This window comes from Myotis yumanensis, unplaced genomic scaffold, assembly GCF_028538775.1.
Source record: "Myotis yumanensis isolate MYYU_CA2020_CCGP unplaced genomic scaffold, mMyoYum1.0.hap1 SCAF_1, whole genome shotgun sequence".
Lineage (NCBI taxonomy): Eukaryota > Metazoa > Chordata > Mammalia > Chiroptera > Vespertilionidae > Myotis > Myotis yumanensis.
Genome location: NW_027223752.1, coordinates 183,582,340 through 183,610,301, shown reverse-complemented (window position 1 = coordinate 183,610,301; position 27,962 = coordinate 183,582,340). Strand labels below are relative to the sequence as shown.

General features: G+C 37.4%; 1 protein-coding gene across 6 annotated transcripts in view; it reads right to left on the bottom strand.

Annotated features, from left to right (window-relative positions):
* The window catches only part of MAPK10 (mitogen-activated protein kinase 10), a 280,579-nt gene that overhangs the window by 126,061 nt on the left and 126,556 nt on the right, over window positions 1–27,962 (bottom strand). For 4 of the 6 annotated variants that reach the window (XM_070393316.1, XM_070393300.1, XM_070393343.1 and 1 more), the window contains exons 3-4: window positions 27,179–27,250; window positions 11,944–12,113 (exon numbers count right to left, since the gene is read on the bottom strand). In XM_070393316.1, the coding sequence (XP_070249417.1) occupies window positions 11,944–12,113; window positions 27,179–27,244 (236 nt within the window). In that variant the 5' untranslated portion in view covers window positions 27,245–27,250. Of the gene's footprint in view, window positions 1–11,943; window positions 12,114–27,151; window positions 27,251–27,962 lie in introns of all 6 variants that reach the window. The other 2 variants (XM_070393324.1, XM_070393333.1) reach the window with 2 other exon arrangements.

The window sequence follows — 27,962 nt, the reverse complement described above, 5'->3', positions numbered from 1 at the left end:
TGAGGAACAGGCACATTCTAAATAACATTTTTTTACATAAGAATTTGGTGGGAGGTCTTCAACATAAGCAGAGAAGACACTCCTGGGGGAGAAGAGACAGTTGATGCAAAATACTGTACAGAACAACTGACAGGCCCCAGGGGACGGGGATGGAATCAAGAACACAGGTGGGTGGCCGGCCTCAGGGAGCTCCTCCTGGAGGAACTAGTTGGGTAAAGACTATAAATGGCAGATAGGAGATGGAAGGGGAAATTTGAGAGCTCACATGCCTGAGGCCATCTGTTTTCTCTAGGAAGTAGGAGGCAAGGCCTCCTGCAAAGAACAGGGCTGGTGAAGTGGAATTGGGAGCTGGCAATGGAAGTTGTAAAAGGATGGTAACAGCCACCATGGGAAACAGGACAGGAAGCTGATGAGACACAACAATAAATGGATTGCTAAGCAGCGACAAGGGCCCAGCTGAAGATGCAGCTCATAAACTTATAATGGAGGAAATCAGCATGAGGATATGATTTCCCCAGCTGGGCTCAGCCTCCCAGCAGAGGCGGAGAAAACAGTCAGTCAGCCTGATTCGAAATGAGGGTTTGGAAAGCAGGGGGCTGCAGAGGCCAGAGGTAAGAAAATAGAGAGCATCTGAGACTGTCTTTGCAATCACTTTCATGGCTCCAGGCTAAATAGGGAAAATGTTGATCCAGCAGGAGAATGACAGGCTCAGAGAACAGGGAGGCCTTGGAACAATCATGCCCCTAAAGAGATACGGGAGAGAAAGGACGTGGGAAAGGGACAATGTTAAAGGGACAACAAGTTGACTTATAATTTTCCTCTGCTCCCTGATTCTTTCCATTTCTGAGGTGCCTTAAATCTCCATTCCAGCTAATTAGCATCCTAAACTTACTGGATTGTCTCTATACTAGTTATTCTCCAAGTTATGTTTTTGCTAGTTAAATTGAATCTCTCTCATTGGCCACCTTAAGTTAAATTTCATTCATTATCAGCCACTAGTCCCTCTAGTGTGGATGTGTGAATCAGGAAAAGGCAGCTCCTATGGGTAAGGAGACCCCAAGGCACATTGCTGGGCAGGTGAAGGTCAGATGGAGTCCAGACCCCACAGGCTCCCTCACCACCTGCCCTTGTGCAGGGCACACATTCCCCAACCATATTTCCCAGTTGTGGATGAACCCAAAAGAAAAAAAATTTTCAAAATATATTTGGCGCTGTAACTCCCTGGATTAGGAGTAAAAATCTTGATTTTCATGAATAAACATATTAAATCTTCTGTGGAAACATTTTTAATAATAAAAAAAATAAGGTGAATATAAATCAAGAAGAGCATAGCTAAGAGAATTCTAATGCATATGTCTCTAAATAAGAGAAACACTTTGTCAAATAAAGTAGCTAAGGACCCTCTCTGATGGTGATTTAGACCCCGTCCCCCCCCCCCCCCCCCCATCAGAGAGAGAAGTTGAAAATGCAATGCTTCAATGCTGGATTCATAACTTTGGACATGCAGAGTGATAGGACTCTCACTTGAACTTCCAAACCAAAAGATGTCTTCCTTTGTCCTCAGCTCTCACATTTAAACCCACGATTAGCAAGACAGCTCAGGCTCTATAAACAGAACATGATGTCAGAATGGGCCAGAAGCATGACTCTACAGACAGAGGGGCCAAGTGCCTTCCTTCAGAGCTTTATAAAACACTCCTCTAACCTTGCTTTCTTTAGTTACAATATTTATAACACCTACCTGCTTTCTCCTTTTGTTTTATGGGTGTTTTGTTTTTTAAGCCACCTTATCTACAGATAAGAATGGACAGGCCTCTTCGAGCAGTAAATGAGAATTGTTTCTGGAATCTGAGGAACAGGAATTGCCATCTGTTATTCGGCATAATTTAACTTAATCGAAGACATCGCTTCCTTTCTGTGAGGAATGTTGGCTTTTACAAGATGTACTGAATAGTGCAGAATTAAGTCTTTAGTTATTTATATTTGGGTTATAGGTTATTTTTAAAAATATATAACCACAGATGCACTTTAATCTTAGCAATTCAGAATTATGCATCTGGCAAAATGGTACATGGACCATAAAATAATCTTGTTTTTGCAATGACAATATCTTTTTCATGCCCTAGAAGACAGGTCCTAAAAGAAATATCTCACTTAACCATTTAATCCTTGGGATTGAAGTAGGAACTGAAAAATAAATAATGTGTTCCTAATTATTTCTCCTGGTAAAGACATTAGATTTTATATCAATAAATGATTTATAGAGAAGGCTCAATCATCTGTAAGTGAATAATTATCTATGGAATCTTTTTGTTGTTGTTGTTGTTGTTGTTAATTATTCATTGCTTTATTCCACCATATATACAAATGGTCTTAGCATAACAAAACCAATCCTACCATATTTCACTTTTCATTACTAAAAACAATTTAAAGTTTTGGTTTGTGCTTTTTTTTATATTTTAATAATTTTTATTTCTTAAAGTATTACAAAGAGTATTACATATGCCTCCTTCCCCCCCCCCCCCCTATCTATGGAATCTTAAAGGACAATTTTCCCCTCTGCCAAAAAAAAAAAAATGTTTCTGGGCTTCAAACTCTTACTGCCAATTTTTACTACAAGGATGTAAATTAATTATAAATTTACTGAAGAATGACAGCACTCATAATAGATGTCCAAAATACCTTCCAAAATCAAATGTAATTTTGAGAATTATGCAATCCAACCTCTTTAGCATCAGCTGTTACAATGACAATTACATATTTACAAATATGAACACATAAATACTTACATACATACAGAAATAAGGTTAACGTACAGAAATAAGGATTTTATATAATTTTGCTTTTTTCAATAAGCATATTGCCATCAAACTTCTACCCATGGTTTCTCAAAGCACCACATTTTCTCTGAAGGAAAACAAATGATATTTACAAGTCTTACTCATTGATCAAAAAATATGGTAAATAAATATTTGGGGCTGAAGCTATGCAAAGGAGTTAAGAAGAACAGCAAAATGTGCAAGTATCTTACTCTGTTCTATTTCACCGAACCATTACCACCTCAAACCTCCTTAGAATATAAAAGACAATATCTGAAACTCAATGCTTATTATCTCAGGGAGGTTGTAATTAAGTGTGTAAATTGTAATAGTAATGGAAAATGAAGGGATACAAAATGTGCTGATATTCCAGATGTGGGTCAGAGGGTAATAATTTCCCCTGGTCAGGGGCTAAATGGAAATGTGTGATTAAAGATGTATGCGTCATTTAGCATAATGGCTCATTAGGAACTCTAACAAGAGAGTGTGCCTTAGGCTCATGAGTGATGTTTCCAGAAACAAAATAAAATCATCATTCTAGACCCACTGATCAAGTCTCTTTTGTGTTACCCAGGACAGCTGGGACTTAGAGAAACCTTCTGGACGATTTTACCCATCTCTCTTCATACCATCAGCTTTACAACCATAAGACATTTCCATCCAAATCCTGTGCTTAAGGATGGTTCGCTGGGTCTGTTTAGCCATGTTGCAAATTTAAAAAGTAATGATTAAAACTTAATGTTGTAATAAAACTTGGTTAACTGAAGCTCAGATTGAAAGATAGGAATGAAAAGGTTAAGATGCTTCTTTGACAGAGTCACTTATGGAATATTAGTAAAGCCATTTTTTAAGTCTTATGTTCTCAACAATAACATTCATATAATATGCCCAATCTGATAATTAAGCAGCTGTTAAAATCAAGCATCTTCCTTAGTGGTGTATAGGATGGGGCAAAAGTAGGTTTATAGTTGTTTGTATGGAAAATAATACAATCATTAATAAATAAAAGTACACGAATAAACTGTGTTGTGTACCCACAACTGTAAACCTACCTTTGCCACATCCTGTATGTTAACATTTTGCAATTTTCCATTGTTAGAAAAGAACATTAGGTCACCTTCTTTGAACCTAATAAAAGTCATGATAGTATCAGATTTATAAGGCAATGTCATGTATCTCGTTTATTTTATACTTTTTGAGTCCTGTGAGCTATTGATGTTATCTGCATTTTACAGATGAGTAAACTGAGATTCTGAGAGATTGAAAGTTAAATACTACCACTGATAAAGCACAGGGCAAGTTGAGTTATTTTAAGGTATAAGTGTATTTATAACTATAATGGTTGAAAATGATAATATAAGGTATTTTAAAGTATCTGTGATTAAATAAATGATCTTTATATGTGCAAATATTTTACAGAATTCAGAGAACTTACTTAATTTCCTTCCTAATTATAATCATCAATAAATAAATATTGAATACCTTTCATCATGTTCTTTAAGATGGCCAAATTTCAGTCTCTTTTGCTCTAGTATATATATACTAGAGGCCCAGTGCACAGATTCGTGCACTGGTGGGGTCCCTTGGCCTGGCCTGTGCTCTCTCACAATCTGGGACCCCCTCAGGGGGTTTTGGTTCAATCCCTCAAGCCAGGCCAAGGGACCCCACCAGTGAATGAATCCATGCACCGGGCCTCTAGTATGCATGTAAGATCTTTGGTTAATCTCTTCCCTCCCTCCCCCCTCCCCCATTCCTCTGAGATTCATCAGTATGTTCTATGTTTCCATGCCTGTGCATTGAGCATCTGCCCCCTGGTGGTCAGTGAGCATCAGAGCTACCGGTTGAACAGTCTAAAAGTCACTTAGGTTTTTATACATATAGATATACAGATGTTCCCTAATGTTTGCCATTCATTTTGTAAATGTGTGCTATTAGTTCAAGGGTGATTAAATCAGAGTATAGAGCGGGTAGCTCAAATTTTTCATCACTAAGATGAGAAAAGCTGCTAAAAGCATTAGTGAGTCTATAGTATCTTTTTTTAAAAATAAAATGAGCTCATTAAGAAAGAGGAACTTTCAACAAACCATTTTCTTTTCCAATGCACACAGAAGCTAATATTTATTATTTGAAAATTAGTCCATAAATAGTGCTTGCTCTGCTAATGTTACTTGATTTGCCATTATTACCAGTAATTTTTTTTGAGCATTTGAACAATTTGGGATTTGTTTTGGTTTGGCTTTTGGTTCTGTTACTTTGTTATATTTGGTTTGTGTTTTGAGGAGAGTTCTGGCCTACCCAAGGTAATTCTACCTATTACTACTCCTATTACTACTAAGTTGGAAAGCAAAATGCAAATTGTGTTCCACAATTAAAATAACAAAAACAAAACAAACCACAAAGAGAACCCCTTTTCCTTCTATGCCCCTACTATCACAGGCATGGGGGACCTAGGTCTTCAGTCAACAACTGAGACTCCTATCATGTTATCAGTACCCCTCAAGAGACTCTACCCTGATGGACATAGCAACCACCACTCCCCCAAATCCCTTACATGTTAGGTGTACACTAAGTCACATCTATTTCTTTTCATCACTTTAAATCCTATTTGGAAGTAAACAAGGGCTTAAACAATATGTATCTGCATATATGTACCAAGATAATATAGCTGCAGTATCAGACGCTGGTCCAAAGAAGGGCCCACTAGATAAAATGCTATAAAAAAAAGACTTTGTTTCCTGTTACTTATGGAATGTTTTCTGTCCCTGCTTTCCTTTAGTGTAGAACACACACACACACACACACACACACACACACACACACACACGACATTACAAAAATTCTAGACTTCTTAAAAAAAAATTCTAAACTTCCTTTCAGTCTATCTAACCTTTAACTTCACCAAGCTACAGGGATATTGCTAGACAGGCTCACTATACACACCACTTCCACTTATCAAAGGAAGATGGTGAAGTAAGAATATGTGAACACCCAAGGTTTGGCTGAGCATGCCTGGCAATTTAAATCTTAGATTATCGGCATAGGATCTTGTGGCTATAGACTAGCTATTTTCAACCTTTTTTTAAAATCTCATGGCACACATAAACTAATTACTAAAATTCTTTGGCACACCAAAAATTATATATTTTTGCAGCTCTAACATAAAAAAGTTAAATTTGATTCATTCACACCAAACAGGTGTTTTTTTTGTTTTGTTTTGTTTTGTTTTGGCTGTTGTCATTTTTTTTTACTTGATAATCTAAGGGAAAAGAGATTAGTACTCTTGACTAAATAGTCAGGTATTGCATGTTTTAAAAATTCTTGGGGCAAACAGGTTGAAAATCACTGCTATAGACCACTAACTAAAGGACATTCAGAAAAAATTATTTTTCAATTTTTTTTTTGTGAAAAAAAAACTGATATATATCCTATAGACATAAAATATATATATGGTATATAGCATATATATTCAATTAAGATACACTAATCCATTAGATTAGTATGTATATATTTTATGCATATATTATATATTATAAATTGGTAATATATTCATTGTGTATATACATATACGGCTATATACCTAATTTAAGATAAACTAGTCCACTGAAGAATGTTTTATAACAACAATTATTTCAACGTTGATTAAATGCCATCCTCTAGCATCAATTGGAGTTTTAGAAAAGTTTAGCTAACATAAAGTATATCATCTTAATTCTAAATACTTAATTTTCTAGGCACAGATTTTTTTTACACTAAGCCACTTTATGCTTTTGTCAGTATTAAGCTTACATCTTTGATATAAATATCCTGTAAAAGATCATTTTTCAAAATTGGATCAGGACTGTTTATAAGATGATTACATGTAGAGGACAAAGAAAATAAGCTAAAGGAAAGAATATAGTTTTATCTCCTGTCATTTAAAATTAGGCAATCAGCTCTTTTCAGTTAATGAGCAGTCCAAACTTGGTAAGCCTTCTCTGCTAAACTTGGTTGTTGACTTTTGCTATCTCTTTCACTGTCAGTTTGAATCATCTTTGGAGAAAGAAATAAGACAATAGAAAATGTTCTTGGCTTAGCAAGCAATAAAAGGATGGAGTGAGAAAAGACAATATTGATTTCTCCCTATGTTCTTTTTGTTGTTGTTGTTCTGGAGCTAGAAACAATCCTCTTCTGATGTTTGGAAAATGTTCTGAGAATGCCCAGTCACAGTGGCTCAGTGGTCAAGTGTCGACCCATGAACCAGGAGGTCATGGTTCGATTCCCGGTAAGGGTACATGCTCAGGTTGCAGGCTCGATTCTCAGTAGGGGGTGAGCAGGAGGCAGCTAATCAATGATTCTCTCTCATCATTGATGTTTTTATCTCTCTTTCCCTCACCTTTCCTCTCTGAAAATCAATAAAAACAGTTTTTAAAAATGTTCTGAAATTATTTGTTCATCTGACTCCCAACCACTGTTGTTAAATAACTCATAGATTGCAATTCCCCACCAGGGAAGCTACAAGGACTTCTCTGCTCACACAGAGCAGCAGAATACAAGCATCTTGTTTTATTGTGCTTCACTTTATTGCGCTTCGCAGAAACTGCATTTTTTACAAATTGAAAGTTTGTGTAAACCGATTTCAAACAAGTCTATTGGTGCCATTTTTCCAATAGCATTTACTCACTTCATGTCTCTGTGTCACATTTTGGTAATTCTCACAATATTTCAAACTTTCACTATTATTATATTTGTTGTGCTGACCTGTGGTCAGTGATCTTTGATATTACTATTGTCATTGTTCTGGGGGGCCATGAACTGTGCCCATTAAGACAGTAAACATTAATAAATATTGTGTGTGTTCTGACTGCTCCACAGACTAACCATTCCGCCATCTCTCTTCCTCTCCTCAGGCCTCTCTATTTCCCGAGACACAACAATACTGAAATTATGCCAAATAATAACCCTATAATGGCTTCTAAGTAGTCAAGTGAAAGTGAGAGTCGCATATTTCCCACTTTAACTCAAAAGCTAAAAATGGCTAAGCTTAGTGAGGAAGGCATGTCTGGGAATGGAAGTATGCTTGGTGTGAGGGAGGTGGATGAACTCATTGTTGACAAAAACATAGAGTGAAAATTAAATTAAATGCAGGTCGAAAAGAGGACAAATTAACATGAGAATAGATCTATAAGAAAAATAGTACATAACTGACCCAACTTTAGTTTTGATAACTAAACAAAAATATCTCAGTGCTAGATGGAAGAGGGACAAGGAAGAAGAAAGAAACATGCTGGCAGAGTGGTGAATTAAAAGAAAGGAAGGGAAGTATGCTATCTCTTTTCTTCCCCTTTATCTAGATCTTTCCTAGTTTTATTTCCCTTAGCTATAGACAAAAAGACTAATAATAATCTCAGAAAACTACAAGGCTAACATTTTGAAATTCAGATGTTCCTTTACTAACAAATTTGTCGACAAATTTTTTGTAAAGCTGGGTTAACAGTTTTACTCAAGGACATTTACTTATTGAAATATATTTTTATTACTATGCCAGAGACTTAGGATGATTCCCATCCTATAAAAGGAGAGAATTCCAAAATTTCCTATAAAACATACCACAAAAATTTTAATGGTAGATTTTCAAATCTTTCTGGGAAAATCTATTAACTTTTTGAGCAAAATTTCTGCTTTGGATCTATTTTTGAATCATTAAAAGACCATCAGCTTCCTTTCACTGGCAGTCCTCATTCTCCGAGGGAGTTTTAATTTAAAAAAATGAAATAATCCCAGTAACTATTTGAGCATCTTAACAGAAAACTTTCTGATATTCTACAGTTTTGAAAAAGGCAGCCAGTAACCACTGTTTTCTCCTCCTCCCATCTCTCCTCCTTTATAAGAATTTTTGGTCTTATTATATTTTCTATTTCATTTTGAAAGTCTTTCATGAATGCAATGATCTCCTAAATGGGAATCCCACTCTCCAAGTGGTACACAACCATCCAGTAGGATGCAAACTTAAATATATATTGTAATCTAAAAAAGAAATTAAACCTTACTCTATTTAATATACACATTAACACTGGCCCCTCCCATACACACTTTACCCTGCTGGCAGGGGACTTATTACCCAGAGATAAACATGTGACTTAAAGCAGGAATTTCTCAAACATAAGAGGGTTAACAGAGGCACCCTGAAATATTTAAGACCTTTAAAAACATTATAGTTCATTTTACCTGCTTGTAATAATAAAATATTTACTATACCATGTATTGCTGCCTCAACAAATCACCACAAACCTACATGCTGAAACAATGCAAATTTATAATCTTATAATTCTGTTCTGTAGATAAGAAGTCCTCCCTTGGTCTCTCACTAGGTTAGCATCAAGTTGCCAGCAGCTGAGTGCCATTCTGAAGGTGTTAGAGAAGAATTTGTTTCCTTGCTCATTCGGGGGTTCATTGGCAGATTACAATGCCTGTGGCTATATGACCGAGGCCTCCATTTTCTTGCTGATTGTCAGCGGAGGGCCATTCCAGCTTCTAAAGGCCACCTTTTTCTTGGCTCATGACCCTTTTCCCCCATCTCCAAAGCCAGCAACAATAAGGCAAGTCTCTCTCAGATTTAGAATCTCTCTCTCCTTCCCGTTGCGTCTCTCTGACCCACTCTTCTGCCTTACTTTCCCACTTTCAAGGACTCACATGATTAGATTGGGGTCACCTGCATATTCTAGGATAACCTCCCCATTTTGAGACCCTTAACCTTAATCACATCTGCTAAGGTTACATACTGTTTTTCCACATAAGATAACATATTCAAGGATTCTGGAGATTAGGGTCAAGGCACCTTAAACTTTGGGGCAACCATCATTTTTGCTTAATAAATAATGAAATTGTTTTGTGTCATACCTGCACCATAAACAGACAAATAAATAAATAAAATTGCTTTACCTGTATAAATATCTTCAAAATGAAAGGTTTGCTCCACAGTTAAAATATTAAAATATTCCATCTTTCAAATTCCAAAACAACTACTGATTGGCACTATAAAAGATTGAAATTTACTGGGCAAATTTCCATAAAAAAAAAAACTTGGTATGTTTGATAAATGAGGTTTAAATGGAGTAAAAGGATTAGTAAATGCACCAACCTGCAATTCTGCCATTTGCAGTAACTAAGCATTCAGAGTAAACTTAAAACCAGTTGTCAAAATAAAGTGAACCTTTAAAACTTATGTTCACACAAATATCTGTACATGGATGTTTAAAACACCTTTGTTTATAATTTTCAAAAACTTGGAAGCAACCAAGATAGCCTAAAGTAGGTGAATAGATAGGTAAACTGTGGAACAGCCAGACAATGGCATATTAGTCAGTTCTAAAAAGAAATAAGCTATCACGCCATGAAAAAGAATGTTAAGTGTATATTACCAAGTGAAAGAAGCCAATATGAAAAGGTTGCATACTGTTTGATTCCATCTAAAATCATTCTGGAAAAGGCAAAACTAGGAAACAGTAAAAAAAATCAATGGTTCCAGAGGCTGGGAGTAGTGGAAGCACACAGAGGATTTTTGGGACAGTAGAAATACTTTGTATACCATAACAGTGAACACATGTCATTTTAAGTTTGTTCAACTCCATAGAATATACAACAGCAAGAGTGAATCCTAATGTAAACTATGGGCTTTGGTGATTATGATCTGTCAAGGTAGATTTATCCATTGTAATAAGTGTACCACTCAAGTGGGGATGTTGATAATGCAGGAATCCATGCAGGGGAAAATCTCTGCGCCTTCCTCTCCATTTGCTGTGAACCTAAAACTGCTCAAAAAGTCTTTATCTCATCTGGTAAAAGTGTGTATGATTTTTTTAAAAATTTATTTTTATTGTTGAAAGTATTACAGATGTCCCCTCTGTATGTTTTTCCCTATTGACCCTCTCCATCCCTCACCCGCCCCTCCCAGGCCTTCACCACGCTATATTGTCTGTGTCCATGTGCTATGCATATATGCATATAAGTTCCCCCATTAATCACTCCCCACCCCCCCATTCCCCTAAGTTTTTAAATGAACATTACTAATATAGCAGTAAGTTATATAACAAATAAAAATACTGACATAAATATCTTTTATAAATATAAATATATGTATTTATAATACATGCCCCAAATTTTTACTTATAAGTGCAAGCTATCAGATTGAAAATTATTATACTAATAAGTTCATACTAAATATTTCATACTAAACATTTAATTGCTACACTATTTAAAACTATCTAAATAAAATAGTTACGAATCTGAAACAGGTAAATTAGATCTTGATTTGTCATCATTTCAATTGGCCACTGGAAAATGTCTAAAAAAATGGTTACCAAGGATCACAGAATCTTTCCATTTTGGAAACACTCAGCAAAATTTTTAAAAATACCACTTTTTAAATAGGTAACAACTTTAAACATTGAACTTTAAAACTCGCAGAGACATTTGAGATAGCATTTTATACTTCTTTGGAATGTAGGTAATTTTATCTGCTAATTATCTTAGCACACATCCCCTCATTTCTTGATGTGAAAACATTAAAATGAATTTTATGTGCACTAATAATAGCTACTAAAACCTCTGGTCTGAGGGGTTTTTTTACTGACTATAGTGTAATAAATATTTTTGAAACCACAAAAAGTAGTCACAAGTGAAGTTGTACATACTGTTAGCAAATGGATAATGAATTACAAATAATGCTTATAGTTTTATTTTTCTTCAGTAGCATGCATTTTCCCTCCCAGTCATGCAATTTATTTATAGATTTTTTTTGCTTGTGTCTGTATGCACGCGTGTGTGTGTGTGTGTGTGTGTGTGTGTGTGTGTGTGTGTCTAGTTGACAAAGGGTGTTCCCTTTAAAAATATAGGTTAAGCCCTAGCTGGTGTAGCTCAGTTAGGTTGGGTTGTCTTCCCATACAAGGAAGGGTCATGGATTCAATTTTCTGTCAGGGCACATGCCCGGGTTGCAGGTTTGATCCTCTGTCCAGGTGCACATGAGAGGGAATTCTCATTCTCTCCCACACTGCCTCCCTCTCCCTACCTCTTTCTCTAAAATCAATAAAAACATCTTATAAACACATGCATTATAAATATATATATATGTTAAATCCATTCCACTTACCAAACTATTCCCTGAGCCCCAGAGCCAATAGGCTTTAGGTTCTGGTAGCGCTTGAGAACTGTGAAGGTTGAGTCTCCTACTTCCACGCTGTAGAACTGGTTGTCAACTTTGCTTTTGCTCATGTTGTAATGTTTGGCAATATATGACACATCCACTTGTTTATCGAATCCCTGTGAAAAAACAACAAAAACATGAGACAAGTGAATTATAACTCAACACCAGGAAGACAAGCAATCCAATTAAAAAATGGGCAAATGACCTGAATAGACACTTCTCCAAAAGGGATATACAGAAACCCATAGACATATGAGAAAATGCTCAACATCACTAATCATCAGAGAAATGCAAATTAAAACCAAAATGAGATATCACCTCACACCTGTTAGAATGGCTACCATCAATACTAGTAAACCAACAAATGACAAGTGCTGGCAAGGATGCTGAGAAAAGAGAATCCTTGTACACTGTTGGTAGGAATACAGACTGGTGCAGCCACTGTGAAAAATAGTATGGAGTTTCCTCAAAAGATTAAAAATGGAACTGCCTTTTGACCCAGTGATACCACTTCTGGGAATATATTCTAAGAATCCAAAAATACCAATTCAAAAGAATATCTGCAACCTTATGTTCATAGCAGTGTTATTTACAATAGCCAAAATCTGGAAACAGTCCACGTGCCCATCAGGAGATGAGTGGATAAAAAAGCTGTAGTACATGAAATACTATGTGGCCATTAAAAAAAGGAATTCTTACCTTTTGTGACAGCATGAATGGACCTGGAGATTATTATGCTAAGCAAAATAAGCCAGTCAGAGCAAGATATATTCCATATCATCTCACTTACATGTGAACAAAATAAACTGACAAACAAAATAGAAGCTGAGGCATGGAAACAGAGAACAGACTAACAGCTGTCTGAGGGGAGGGGGGAAGTGAGGACTGGATGAAAGAAGGTGAAGAGATTAGCCAAAGAACTTACATGCCTGACACATATAGACAACAGTGTGGTGATGGCCAGAGGGAAGGGGGTTGGGTCCTGGGTGGAGATAGGCAAGGCAGAGGAGATAGGGACATCTGTAATAGTCTCAACAATAAAAAAAAAAAAAAAAAGTTTAAAAAATAAAAAAGAAGTGCAAATGCTCACTCCAACCCCACACCAATTGGATCAGTAACTCTTTGGGACGGGACCAACATTCTGTTTTATTAAGTCCCTAAGTATTCTGATGCATGGTGAGAGCCACTCACTGAGGGTTTTCCCCCTGAAAATTGTAAAATAGATCACACAGCTCTGCCTGAGGTATTTAGAAAGAAAAACTCTTATCATGCAGCAGAAATACTATTTCTGCATTTGCCTCAGGGAACAGACTTTGTGTCTCTGTGGTCTGCCAGATTCCATTACTGATGGCACACAAACTGGAAGCCAGCGTCCTAGTTAGGACAAGGATTACCCCACACCTCATGCTGTAATGGAATGGACCACTATGTCCTAGCAATTATGCACACTCTTGAGAAGTCCCCTTGGTCTTTCCCAGTGCATAGGTACAACAGGACTTTTCATATAATAGGGAAACTATATATATATAGACTTGGTGGTAGTTTCATTAAATTGTTAAGACAATCACAGATCTTATACCAGTAGCAAAACTTTTAACAACGAGAGACTTCCCAGTCAAAAAGACACATAAAAGCTATTCAAATGAAATGCCTAATACCCTAGCATATTTTCTACAATAACAATTACTCAGTGACCTTTTATCTCCATTTCAGAGCACATAATTTCTCAAAATAAGATTGAAAATCATCATTACAGTAATTGTGAATTCACACACACATTTTCCTTTCAAGTTCCCTCTTTATATTTAATTTTGAATTAAATTTTAAATAAAGTCTAAAGGTTAGGAATTACATTTTTGAAAGTAATAATTCTCAAATAATTGGGGAAAGGCTATTTTAATTATTAGCAGTAAGACACAGGGATAACAGCATTGGAAATTTTCTTGGATGGCAAGGTGTTGTGTTGAAGAACTTACCCCAGATCTCGTCTGTGCCCTAAGCTTACAAATCCAAATTGGGTTTTAAAAAGCATAGAACATATTTAACACAGTATCTTTTATCCCCAGTTTCCATGCAGTCTTGTTTGTCATGACTGTAAAGTTCAAACAAACTTTTCTCTAAGTGCCTATTAAAATATACCATTAAGCACACTATAGAAAAATATTGTCAATGCTAAAAAAATTTCTCCAGTTACATGTTTTATAATATCCTTAGCTTAGGTCACATAACTTATGATTTGAACTGAGAAGAACCAAAGAGAGCTGATGATTAGAAAGATAGAAACAAAAATTCATATTGAGAAGAGCAGCAATTTAAGGCAAACCATTGAGCCCCAATAAAAGTGTTGATTCAGTGGAACTATGATAGCACTAAGAATTTGTATTTCTAAAAAGTTTCATACTTTTAGAACTTCTATTGCATTTTATTTAAATTTTATTTCTCAACTATAGTTTACATTCAATATTATTTTTTTAATTAAATCTTTATTGTTCAGATTATTACAGTTGTTCCTCTTTTTCCCCCCATAGCTCCCCTCCACCCAGTTCCCACCCCATCCTCTGCCCTTACCCCCCCACACACACACTGTCCTCATCCATAGGTGTACGATTTTTGTTCAGTCTCTTCCCGCACCCCCCACACCCCTCCCACCCCCCAGAATAGTCAGTCCACTCCCTTTCTATGCCCCTGATTCTATTATATTCACCAGTGTATTCTGTTCATCAGATTATTTATTCACTTGATTTTTAGATTCACTTGTTGATAGATGTGTATTTGTTGTTCATAATTTGTATCTTTACCTTTTTCTTCTTCTTCCTCTTCTTAAAGGATACCTTTCAGCATTTCATATAATACTGGTTTGGTGGTGATGAACTTCTTTAACTTTTTCTTATCTGTGAAGCTCTTTAGCTGACCTTCAATTCTGAATGATAGCTTTGCTGGGTAAAGTAATCTTGGTTGTAGGTTCTTGGTATTCATCACTTTGAAGATTTCTTGCCACTCCCTTCTGGCCTGCATAGTTTCTGTTGAGAAATCAGCTGACAGTCTTATGGGTACTCCCTTGTAGGTAACTGACTGTCTTTCTCTTGCTGCTTTTAAGATTCTCTCTTTGTCTTTTGCTCTTGGCATTTTAATTATGGTGTGTCTTGGTGTGGTACTCTTTGGATTCCTTTTGTTTGGGGTTCTCTGCGCTTTCTGGACCTGTAAGTCTATTTCTTTCACCAGGTAGGGGAAGTTTTCTGTCATTATTTCTTCAAATAGGTTTTCAATATCTTGCTCTCTCTCTCTTCCTCTGGCACCCCCATAATTCGGATGTTGTTTCACTTGAAGTTGTCTCAGAGACTCCTTATACTATCTTCATATTTTTGGATTCTTTTTTCTTTTTGTTTTTCCGGTTGGGTGTTTTTTGCTTCTTCATATTTCAAATCTTTGACTTTATTCTTGCGATCCTCTAGTCTGCTGTTGGAACTCTGTATAATATTCTTTATTTCAGTCAGTGTATGCTTAATTTCTAGTTGGTCCTTTTTCATACCTCGAGGGTCTCACTAGATTTCTTGAGGGTCTCACTAAGTTTATCGGCGGTTTCTAGAAAATTCTTGAAAAACCTTATAAGTGTGGTTTTGAACTCCATATCCAGTAGTTTGCTTTCCTCCATTTTTGTCATTTGTGACCTGTTTTTTTGTCTCAGCATTTTTTGTGCTTCCTTGTATTGATAGAGTGACTTTCTGTGCTAGGTGTCCTATAGGGCCCAATGGCTCAGCCTCCCCAATTACCTGAGGTGGACACTCTTGGTGCACCCCTTTGTGGGCTGTGTGCACAGTTTTGTTGTAGTTAAGCCTTGATTGTTGTAGGTATCACTGGGAGGAATTGACCTCCAGGCCAATTGGCTGTGAGAATCAGCTGTGTCTGCAGTGGGAGAACTTCTGGGCTGGAGACGAACTTCTGGGCTGGAGACACACTTCTGGGGCAAGACTTGCTTCAATGGGGCTTTAGTGCTCACTGAGTCTGCCCCCTGAGTGTGTCCCTGATAGATCTGAGGAGTTGTAATCTGGATGGTTCCACTCTGACCACTGGGTACACTGGCTCTTGGATCTCTAAGGAGGTGCTAATTTATCCTCTGGCTAAGGCTACCCAGCAGGAGCTTCAGAGAGATCTGCAGATTCCTCTTCTTTGTTTGGGGTTTGTAGGTGCCCAGATGAGGCCCAGCTGTGAAGCAATGCAAGCTGCTGTGGGGCCTTGGGCCTTCTTTTGGAAGTTCTGGGTCTCTGTGACCCAGCTTCAGTTTGTTAGGTAATTTTCAGATTGCAAAGGGACAGGCCTTTCATATGCAAAAGCCTCTGCGCACAGCTTGGGTGGGGCGGGGTCTCAGGGAATTAACAGGACGGAGCAAACAGCTATGGCTGATCCTCAGTTCTACCCTAAGAGGCCCCGCATCTCAGTGTCCCGGTAATCGCTGCAAGCACCTGTGAGAGGAAGCCGATTGAAAAAGACAACCGTGTCCTCAGTTGCCAGCCCTTTCCACGTGCGCCTCCATACCTCTGCACTTTACTTCCACACCTCCTCTGAGTCTCAGTGTGCTTTTCTCTTTCCTTCTAGTTGTAGAATTTCCACTCAACCAGCCTTCCTGTGGTTCTGGATGATGTCCGTTTTGTCTTTTCGTTGTATTTTTGAAGTGGTTGTGCGAGGCAGAAATTTCCGGTGTTTAACTATGCCACCATCTTGGTTTCTCTACATTCAGTATTATTTAGTATTAGTTTCAGGTGTATAGCATAGTGGCTAGACAATCATATACTTTACAAAGTGTTCCCCTGATATTTCTGGTACCCACCTGGCACCATGCAAGTTATTACAATATTGATGATATGCTATAATTTACATCCCCATGACTATTTTGTAACTACCAATTTATACTTCTTAACCCCTTCATGTGTTTCACCCAGTCCCCTAACCTGCTTCCCCTCTAGTGACCATTAGTCTCAGAACAACTATTTTAGAAAACATGGGAGGTAGTAGATGTCACCATTCAAAGAGGGCTATTTGGAGAGGCAAAAATTGTAAGCAATGCAGGTCAAACCAAGTAAACAAAGGATGCAAACGTCAAAAATGATGCCAGGATGACTCTCCTTGATATCAGCACCTGTTTATCAGGCCCAGATGTCATAATCCCCAGGGATGTGTTTTCTTATCTCATAGGTTCAATAGAGTGCCTGACCGATGTTCTCTCAATTAGCTCAAATTTTCCATCATCTCTTTATATTTTTTATATTAAATTTATACTAAAATGCTTGGGAAGACTGTCTGAAATTCAAGATTTTCATAAATACTCAGAAAAATAGACAATCTCTTTCCGAGAATAAATTAATATGTTGATTGAGTTAATGACAGCCCAGGCCAGTGTGCTCAGTTGGTTGGGCATCGGCCAGGCACCAAAAGGTTACTGGTTCCATTCCCAGTCAAGGCACATGCCCCGGTTGTGGACTTGTTCCCCAGTAGGAGGTGTGGAAGAGGCAGCTGATCAATGTTCCTCTCTCACATTGATGTTCTCTTTCTCCCTCTCCCTCCGTCTCTCTCTAAATATATTTTTTAAAAGAAAAAAAGAAAGAAAGAAGGAAAAAAAGAGAGAAAATTAATTACAAAGAAGGAATATTATATTTAAAAATTATAAATCAACACAATAGTAAATTTTGAAGATCATTATGGTTCAAAATAACTACAGATTTAGAATAGTCTATTCTATTGATCAAATTATTTTAAAAAATAATTCCTCCACTGAATATTAATCTTGTATTTAAATCTCAACAATTATTTCTTTTATTAATTAAAGATATTTTATTTTTTAATTAAATTTATTTGAGTGACATTGGTCAACATGAACATAGAAGTTCCAAGTGTGGGTTTCTATGTTACAAGATCTATATATTGCACCATGTGCCCACCACCCAAAATCAAATCTTTCAATAATTATTTCTATGTGAATATAATAGAATTTAATTGAATTTTCTTTTGCAAAGATTCAAGGCAAATTTCTCCTCATCTCCCATCTGCCAAAAATTTTAAAGCTAAATTAAAAGAAGGCTTTCTTGCCACTGGCCATTTGGTAGGGAGAGAGGAAATCTGTTCTAAATATAATCTGTTCTGTAAAAAGACTGAATTTTATGTAGGCTTGTAAGAAAGGGCCTTGTGCAATGAGTCCCCATCATCAGTTCAGTTGCTGGTCTATAGTTATGGAGTTTTGCAAAGAAAAATGCCCCATATGACTGATCTTATCCTGCAGGTATCCAAAGCCTTGATTGCATTTTTCTCAAATTGAATAACCTACATTCCACAAGCACTCCCTCCCCATTTTCATGTGTGCATGACTGCTATGTTACTGCTAGTTAATTTTTGAGCAGAAAATATTGAGGTTTAAGAATTTTTAGAGGTTAAGCTTCCTTAGTTTCTTTTTAATGATATGCCTGGATTACTTCTGCACTTAATAGCTCTGAAACCTTGAACAAGTCATTTTACTCTTTCATTCATTTATTATTTATACTAGAGGCCTGGTGCACAAATTCGTACACAAGTGAGGTCCCTAGGCCTTGCTGGAGATCAGGACCAATCGAGGCCATCTCACCCAGTCCCAATCGGGGCCAGGGGAGGTTGGCTGGCTGGGGGGAAGGACTGTGGGAGGTTGATTGGCCTGCCTTGGGAGAGGGACTGCGGGAGGTTGGTCAGCCAGCCCCAATTGGGGCAGATCAGGGCCAGCCGGCCGGGGGGAAGAACTGGCCATGGGGAGGGACTGCAGGAGGTTGGCTGGCTGTGGGAAGTTGGCTGTGGGAGCGCACTGACCACCTGAATTGGGCATCTGCCCCCTGGTGGTCAGTGTGCATCATACTGACTGATCGACTGGTTGTTCTGGTCATTTGGTCATAACAGTCACTTAGGCTTTTAGATAGATAGATAGATAGATAGATAGATAGATAGATAGATAGATTCCTTGTGGTTCTGAAAAGAATTTGTGCAGTTCACCATAAAAAATATAGGAACACTAAAACCATTAAGTCTGGTTTTAAGAACAAATGTCAAATAAAGCAGAGGCTGGGAGATGACAGTCTGACCTAAAGTCTTAAGTTATGGGTACGTACTCCTTGAGCACAAAACTTAGTGTCATGCTTCCAGAAAGTCAAAGGAAAAATAACGGCAACACAATACAATGGCAACGAGTGGCAAGTTTTGATTCATTGATCTCATATATGCATCAAAGAAGTTCATAGAAAAGGTAAAATTTCTCTAGCATTTACCTACAGGAAGAATATATTCAATAGTTCTTTCTATAATAAACCTGGAACCAAACAATGGGCAGTAGATACAATATTTTTTAATCAAAGGATATGGAAATATGTTTCATATTGATACTGTTGTAATAATCTGGTTATTATTTAACAGGAAATGATCAAAGGGAAGACTAGATAATATAGGCAGGCCATTTATACAGCTTTGCCAAAAAAGCTGCATTTAACACTTTCCAAGTCTATTCCCCGCTGATCAATGAGGGGAGGGACTGGACAAAGACTGTTTAGACTCAAGCCCAGTAAAGGTCTGAGTGATGTGGAAAGGTGTCTACCTGTCTGCCAGTCATACCGGGGAACAAGTCAGTGGCCAGGATAGGCATGGCCACTGTGAGTTCACAAAACCTGAATATTTAAACTTCCAAACAACAGAAGGTTGCTCTTCTCTCTTCTCTCTCTGGCACACTGGGTTCCTGGCTCTCCTATGGCAGGGGGATGTGCTTCCCTGTGCCCACATGGTCCACAGCCCTGTTGGACTCCACACATGGACTAATAAACTTTAACTTCAATGCTAAACCACACCCGGCTGCAACATGGAACAGCAGCTCTGGACACGGGCCTTGCTTCTGGCTCTGCTGGAATGCTAGCTGCACCTTTTCCAGGACTGGCTTAAGGGACAGGGGACTTTGGAACCTGAGAAATGTAATTACACACAAATAAAGCCTTCTTCCACATCCCATCCTCCCATGTGAATCTTAGAAAATTCATTTTCTGAAGTTATCATAAGAACCTCACTCTCACCAGCACCAGGGGAGTTTGATTCTCTGGTAAATATGACTCATATGAAATTGAATTCCTGATAACAAGGCACAAAGTGAGAGATTTTACTCAACCACTGCACTGCACAAGCTGCAGGCCCATGGAGGTCCTTCAGAAAAGCAGTCATCTGGCATATGCCCTGAAAGGATCCTACTCAGCACTCCCTCCTCAGAGTGTGCCTACAATGGGCCACTGAAAAGAGTGGCCCTTGATGAATGATCATAGTAAAATGCTACCAGAGAGCTAACCACTGTGGGAGCAGCTCTTTTAATAGTGGGAGTTTTCTTCTCAACCACAGTTTCTCATTGGGATGAAAGACCGTAGCCACACTTACAGTTACATGTTCCACATTAGTCAGGCTGCTTTCTGAGGGGTTCCCATAGCTAGTAAGCAGTATATCTATGAGTCATATGAGTCATATGAATCAAGGGAAAAAAGGTGAACTAGTATTAATTGCTTACTTACTAAAGGTGAACTATGTATTCAGTTATATACTACTAGAGGCCCGGTGCACAAAAATTTGTGCACTCAGGGGGGTCCCTCAGCCTAGCCTCTTCCCTCTTGCAGTGTGGGACCCCTTGGAGGATGCCCATCCCAGTGGGGACCCTCACCCCATAGAGGTTTGGCCAGCCTGAGTGAGGGGCTGATGGCTGTTTTCAGGCTGGCCACACCCCCTTTAGGGTGGGGGGGTCCCCACTGGGGTGCCTGGCCAGTCTGGGTGAGGGGCTGAGGGCCGTTTCCAGGCTGGCCAAGCACCCTGGTGACTTAAGCTCCCAGTCTCTCCTTTTTTTCTTTTTTTTTTTTAATTCTGGGATTTATTTACCTTCTATAATTGAAACTTTGTTGCCTTTAGCGGAGGCATGCGGAAAGCTTGGCTTCCTCCATCGCCAGGGGCAACCCACTCCTGCTCGCTCCAGCTCCATGGCCACGGCTGGCCGAAAGCAGGTATCTGGGGTTTGTTTACCTTTTATAATTGAAACTTTGTTGCTTTCAGTGGAGCTCAGAGCGGGGAAGCTTGGCTTCCTCTATCACTGGAGCAAGCAAGCCTCTTGCTCGCTCCAGCTCCGTGACTGCCGGCCGCCATCTTGGTTGGGTTAATTTGCATATAGTTGCTCTGATTGGCTGGTGGGCATGGCTTAAGTCATAGCGAAAGTATGGTCAATTTGCATGTTTGTCTTTTATTAGTATAGGACTAGAGGCCTGGTGCACAAATTCATGCACGGGTGGGGTCTGGCCTGCCTGCCCTCGCCTATAGGGCTGAGCAGGCCTGGGGGAGGGATCACAGGAGTTTGGCCGGCTGGCCTCGCCCCCTGGTCGAATTCCTGGTCAGACTCCCAGTCAAGGAGACAATGTGCATATTCGCGTTTTATTTATATAGGATATTTATCACTAACAGCAGCTGAGAAATGAGCAGTAAATTGGCTCAAAGTCTTAGAACTATTAATTAGTGGTCCCAATTAATATGTAATGAAGCTCATCCAATCATCCAAATCCAAGACATGTGCTTTTTGTTGTTGTTGTTAATCCTCACCTGAGGAATTTTTTTCCCCATTGATTTTTAGAGAGCATGGAAGGGAGGACGAGGGACACACAGAGAGAAACATCTATGTGAGAGATGTTTGCCTCCCACACATGCCCTAACCAAGGCCAGGGATCAAGCCTGCAACCTCAATACATGCCTTTGATTGGAATCAAAACCACACCCTTCACTCTATGGGCCAATGCATTAACCACTGAGGAACCAGCTAGGGCAATGTGCTCTTTTTTTACAAAACCACTCATTTGTTCAGCTAAAATAATTTAAAACAGTGATGTGGGATTCTTATAATAAAGCTAGCTATGGGAATACAGCTTAGGAAATCAAGAGAAATAGATAAATAGCATGTCCTCTTATTTAACAACTAGAGGCCCAGTAAACGAAATTTGTGCAAGGCGCTCAGCCCTCGCAGTCCCTCTCACCCTTGGCCAGCCCTCACAGCCCTGGCTTCATCTGGAAGGTCAACTGGACAGTCATCTGGAAGGTTGTCCGGATGGTCGTTCTGCTGTCCGGTCTAATTAGCATATTAGCTCTTTATTATATAGGATTGTCTCGAAATAGAGTGAACATTTCACAATTCAGGATTGAAGCAGACAATCGTGTGTTGGTAATGGAAAACTGGATTTTCAGAACAGGATATAAATTTAAAGGGCCTAATTTCATCTATTTGTTAAATATTTATTGAACACTTACTATATGGCAGGCACTATTAGAGGTATTATGATATTATATTGATCTATCTCAATAGGCTAGCCAAAATGAATTAGCTGCAAAATGCATCTCCAGAAAATTAACTGGTCAATCTGTTTGATATACTTTAAGTATTGTCTTTTGGATACTGAAAAGTATCTGCCTAAAGTGATGATTCTGCTTTTGGCACAAATGATATTGAGCTAGTCATTTTCATAGTTAAGACTAGCGTATCGAGTCGTTTCATGATGCCACTGTAAGATTGTTATATAAAGTCAGCAGAAACAATGCCTGCTATTCTGTTTGTTATGTGTTCCAAGGCATCCTTTAACTATAAAAAAAAGCAACATGCTCAGTCTTAACTATCACATGTATCAAAAAACAAGGTGCTATATCAAAAACCAGTAAGAATTCAAATAGCATTGAAGAAAAATTTTGACAATAAGAACTCCTCAATGAGGCAGCTATTTTTTGTCATATTCCCAGTAATATTTTAAGCCTTATTTATAACATTCATCTTTTAGAATTTATATAAAATTCTTTATTTTTTTTCCTACTGGTGAACAATGGGATATTAGGCTTCTTTGCAAATTATCATAGCATTGTGGTTCTATTTAGTTGCTACTCACTTCACCCAAAACACTGTATACCAATAAAAGATTTCAAGAAGTTCAAGTTCAAGATTTCAGGAAAAGACTTCCTAGTATAAAGGTTGAGATTTCCAACTCAAGAATGAAATAGAATTGGATAATGCCTTGTGACAATTAATAATGTTGTGAAGATTAAAGAGAGAAAAAATCTTAATGAAGTCTTCACACATAGAAAGCATTCAGTAATTATTGGGGTTTTGGGGTTTTTCTGATCCATTATTGTTTGGCCCACAGTTATCACTGAGGTCTTTAGCTCAAAGAGGAGTAGGTCTTCTTTATGTTTATAAGCCTAGCCACCCTCTACTGTGCTTTAGATCAGGCAGTGTGCTCTTTGAAGGGAATAACCCTATAATTTATCCTGTATCCTTAATTTCTGCAAGTTACAGATACATATTATAGGTACTCAGTAAAGACATGCTGAATAAATAAATGGTGGAATCAAATAATAATCAGTCAATGAATAGATACCTACTTTGCACAGAGGCATAGTTTCTGTGTCATAACCAAAAAGAAGCCCACTGAGCTCAGTTCCTTTAGTTCTAGTGCTATTTAAACTTATGAATGTTGCTTCATTAATATGAACCCCCTGTGTCTCAGACTTTCAGAAATCAAGAAATCATTTTAAATAATTGATAACCAACTCAAACATCAGCAAACATTTAGAAAGGACCATAAGTTAATAACTTTTTATTTAATAACTTTCAAATAAATGTTAGGTAAACACTGATTTGTGATTACCAAAATAACCAAAACGCAATGAAATCTACTGCTAATACACTTATAAGATGTTAAGGTATTGAGAAAGTGACTTAATTTTGAAAAGCAAGCAAACAATTTTCTACTCCAGAAGTGGTGTTTTCTATTAAGATTGATTTACTCTCTTTTATTTAAAAAGCATTTATTGAACATTTACTGAATTAAAGCAGATTTCTGCGTTCGGAAGTCAAGGGTGAGGATGTGTTGGTCCTGTCCCCGAGGTGGTCACCTTTGAGTGAGAAAAACACAAACCTGTACAACTAATGGTAATGCCCATTAGGACCTCATAAATTCTGTAGGCACCAGTGGGTATGCCTGCAGTTTCCAGCACGGGCTATCTCTGTGTCTATATTCCCTGGTTAAAACCCTGACTCATCTGTTCACTGCAGCAGAGGTCCAAAAATAGCACTTTCCACAAAACTTTTTAATTCATATGAAATCTAACAGCTCCGTACTTTTTTGTTCAACTGAGAAAAGAAGGCTTACCTATTTCTCAAGAGGATCAAGAGTTTTTGCAGTTTCAACTCCCTGTAGGTCTATATTTTTGTAAAGCATTCATACCAGTGCAAACTAAACATTGTTCTTTTATTGTCTAACACTTCAAAGACAGATTTCTCCCCAGAATATAATAAGAAACTGCTTGCTTGCAAAAGTTGCTTGATGGGATTATAAAAAACAAACAAAAACAAAACAAATAAGAGCAGTTTAAAAATTTAATCCTATTTTCTTCAAATAATTCAATTAAGGAATAAGGCTAATACTATTACAGATAATATACATATTTTCTGTTGATAAATAACTATGTAGGCAAGTTTATTTTCTGTGATTTCTTATTGATAACAGTGAAAATTGGAAATATAACATATTTTTAAAAAGCCACAGATTAAGATCCAAGAGGTCTGAAGTCTGGATATACCTGATCACTAATTGTTGACAAATTACTTTAGATCTTTGTATAGTCTCTATGGCAAGAAATTGGGAGCAACCTAACCCTGCTGGTGATTACGTGAAACACCACAGCACAAGAATCCATGAGATGTCTCATGAAACCAGAAGCTTCCAAACAACACATTTTGAAAGCAAATGCCAACATATTATTTTGTCTCTGAAAACAGTGCTACAGGAGAGAGAAAAAAAATAAATGTTATTAACAAATAAAAATTCTACATGCAAAGTAAATGAGATATGGAGTCCCAGAAGAAAGTTTCTGCTTGCTATAATATTTTTAAATTTAGGGAAGTTACAGACTATGCATTATATTTTCTAGCCACTGAAAACTCCTAGAAAGCAAAAAGTTCAGTCATTAGAAAGGTCACGCTTCACTTCTCTTTATTTCTTTGCTTTAAAAGAGATCTTGTTAGAACTACGTTCTGTATCTTTACTCAAATATTGGGAGCTAATTTGAAAATAAATTCAACTTATACAAACACTTTTTGGACTGAAAAAATAGCTGATGTTTTTAGATTTTTTATTAATAATTTTTAAGATCAGTGGTGTGTGTTTTTTGTTTTTGTTTGTTGCAGGGTTTTTTAATCCTCACCCAAGGATATTTTCCCATTGATTTTTGTTTTAGAGAGAGTGGAAGAGAGAGGGAAAGAGAGAGAGAAATATCGGTGTGAGGAAAACACATCGATTGATTGCCTCCTGCACTAGCCCCAACCAAGGCCCAGGGCCAGGGAGGAGCCTGCAACCGAGTTACCTGCCCTTGACCAGAATCAAACCCAGGATCCTTCAGTTCACAGGCTGATGCTGTATCCATTGAGCCAAACCAGGTAGGGCTAAGTTCAGTTTTAATCTTGAACTATGTAAAATATGAACTTAGTTTTTTTTTTATTTGTTGTTTATTTTTTAAGTGTTAATGTCCATAGTAAATGGCTAGGATCACAGTCATAAAACTTAAAGTGGTAGGGCTCAGAAATTCATTCATTTCCACCAGAGAACTACCACAGTTGCAACTGATTACATAAACATGTATCATGTATTCATTCATTAGGTACATATTTGGTAAAAGCCTGCCCTAGGCCACATATTATTGTTAGTCCTACAGGGCAGCAGTGTGCAAATGAGACAAAATTCCAACAATGTGCTGGTAAATGTTCAACATTTCAGGGGTGTTGGAGGCAGCAAGAGGACTTATTTGTAGCAATTGCTTATTTACATTATGCAATACTCCTTCCGTGACAGATTTTAATCTACCAACCTCTCATCATTGAACTTAGAGTTGGGAAGAGATGTGTACAACCATCACTTGGGAGCCCATGTAAGCTGGTTCCGACACACCACTGAAAAAATCCTGCCCAAGTAAGAAAATGTACTCTAGTGGAGAGAGAGAAGCAACATACCTGTCACATGGATAGTATATCAGATACCGAAAAGTGTGTGGCAGAAAAAAAGAAAGGCAAGGAAGTTGAGGAGGCAGTGTGAGATAAGAAGAGGCAATTTTAAATAGGATAGTCAGGAAAATCTCCCTTTAAAAATGGCATTTTAACAAAGCCCTGAAGTTGTGAAGGAGTGGGCCAAGTGGATAATAAAGGAAGAACACTTCAGGGAGGGGTTTCTACTGGCTAGATGGTAAAGGCTTGGGTATTTATTATAAGAATTTTGGTTTTTACCACAAGGAGCTGCAGAGGGATTTTTTTAAAACCTTGTTTCAATGGATGCATATCTTTCTCTATTTACTGCACAGCTAAATGAGAAGATACAATAAAAAATGATTACAGACAAACTGTCGTGAAGCACTCTGCTTGGGGTGTAAATGGAATTATCATAAAATTTACAGTATTTTCCAAAGAACGATTCCTGAGAGAAAAGGGAGCACTATTAATTATACACTGACAACAGGCTTAGGTTAGGACTCCCTTAAGCACATCTGTAACAAGCATAGGTGCCTCAAAAAACTAGAGTTGATATAAATACAAGAAGAAGATTCCTACCTGCTCCATTCACATGACCAATCATTGTTGTCACCTTCTTACTATTCGTTATAGATTAAGTCTACTTATTAAATTCATTATTTATTTGTCATTATTATTGCTTAGATGTTATTACTAACTACTGGTTAGACTGGATATCAGCAAACTGCACGTTATGATATACGAGTATTGGAGCTACTCAGGGCTCATCAGTCCTTAGGATGAGAAATAGTAACAGAGACTTCAACCTCATTTCAAGAATTTGAAAAGAAATTTTAAAAATGTTAAGTATAAGTGAAACCTAATAAGAAACCACTTTATAAGCGATTAAATGCTATATTTATAATCATTAAAAAGGAATCTCTTCATTCCTATTCTAACTTAAATGAACTAGGAAAGAAAAAAACATCTAAGTATCCTCTTCTAGTTCCTAAGCTACTTTTAATATTACATAAATACTAGATTTGATGTGGAACATGTGAAAGATGGAATGGCAAAATGGAAATACAAGGGAATATACTGTACCTTGTTTTACCTCTAAGAAACACACACCTGACAAAAGGCAATTTTCACATCCAAGGTTGGTTCACTGCAGTAGTACAATAAATGGAGGCTCATAAATACCTATAGAGAAAAAGGAGGGGTGTGACTTTTCAAATCACCTAATTATTCATTATTTAATTGTACAAACTTTAATATAATTTGAATTATACACAAGATGTCATGCACAGCATATTTCAGCATGATCCTTATTCAGACCACTAATAAGTACTCTTCACAAATTATAAATATCAAGTAAAAAGAAGATAAAAATGTCCTATCTTCTATAATGATCAACATCACAATCATAAAGAATAGATATAAGAAATTGAGTACACATAATAAATTAAAGTATATCCTATCATACAACAATTTCAGTTCTAGACATCTAATTTTAAAAATTTCTCAAACATTAGTCTCAAGAGCAGGGGTCCTCAAACTATGGCCTGCGGGCCACATGCAAATACAAATATTGTTTTTGTTCCTGTTTTGTTTTTTTACTTCAAAATAAGATATGTGCAGTGTGCATAAGAATTTGTTCATAGTTTTTTTTTTAAACTACAGTCCAGCCCTCCAATGGTCTGAGGGACAGTGAACTGGCCCCCTGTTTAAAAAGTTTGAGGACCCCTGCTCAAGAGGATATATATATATATATATATATATATATATATATATATATATATTTATTCTAGAAAACAGGGACTATTAAATAAAATGTAATTTTTAATAAAATTATATTCAGGAATTAGAATAATTAAATTAGAGTTTAAGGAATCAACATAGATAAAATTTTCAA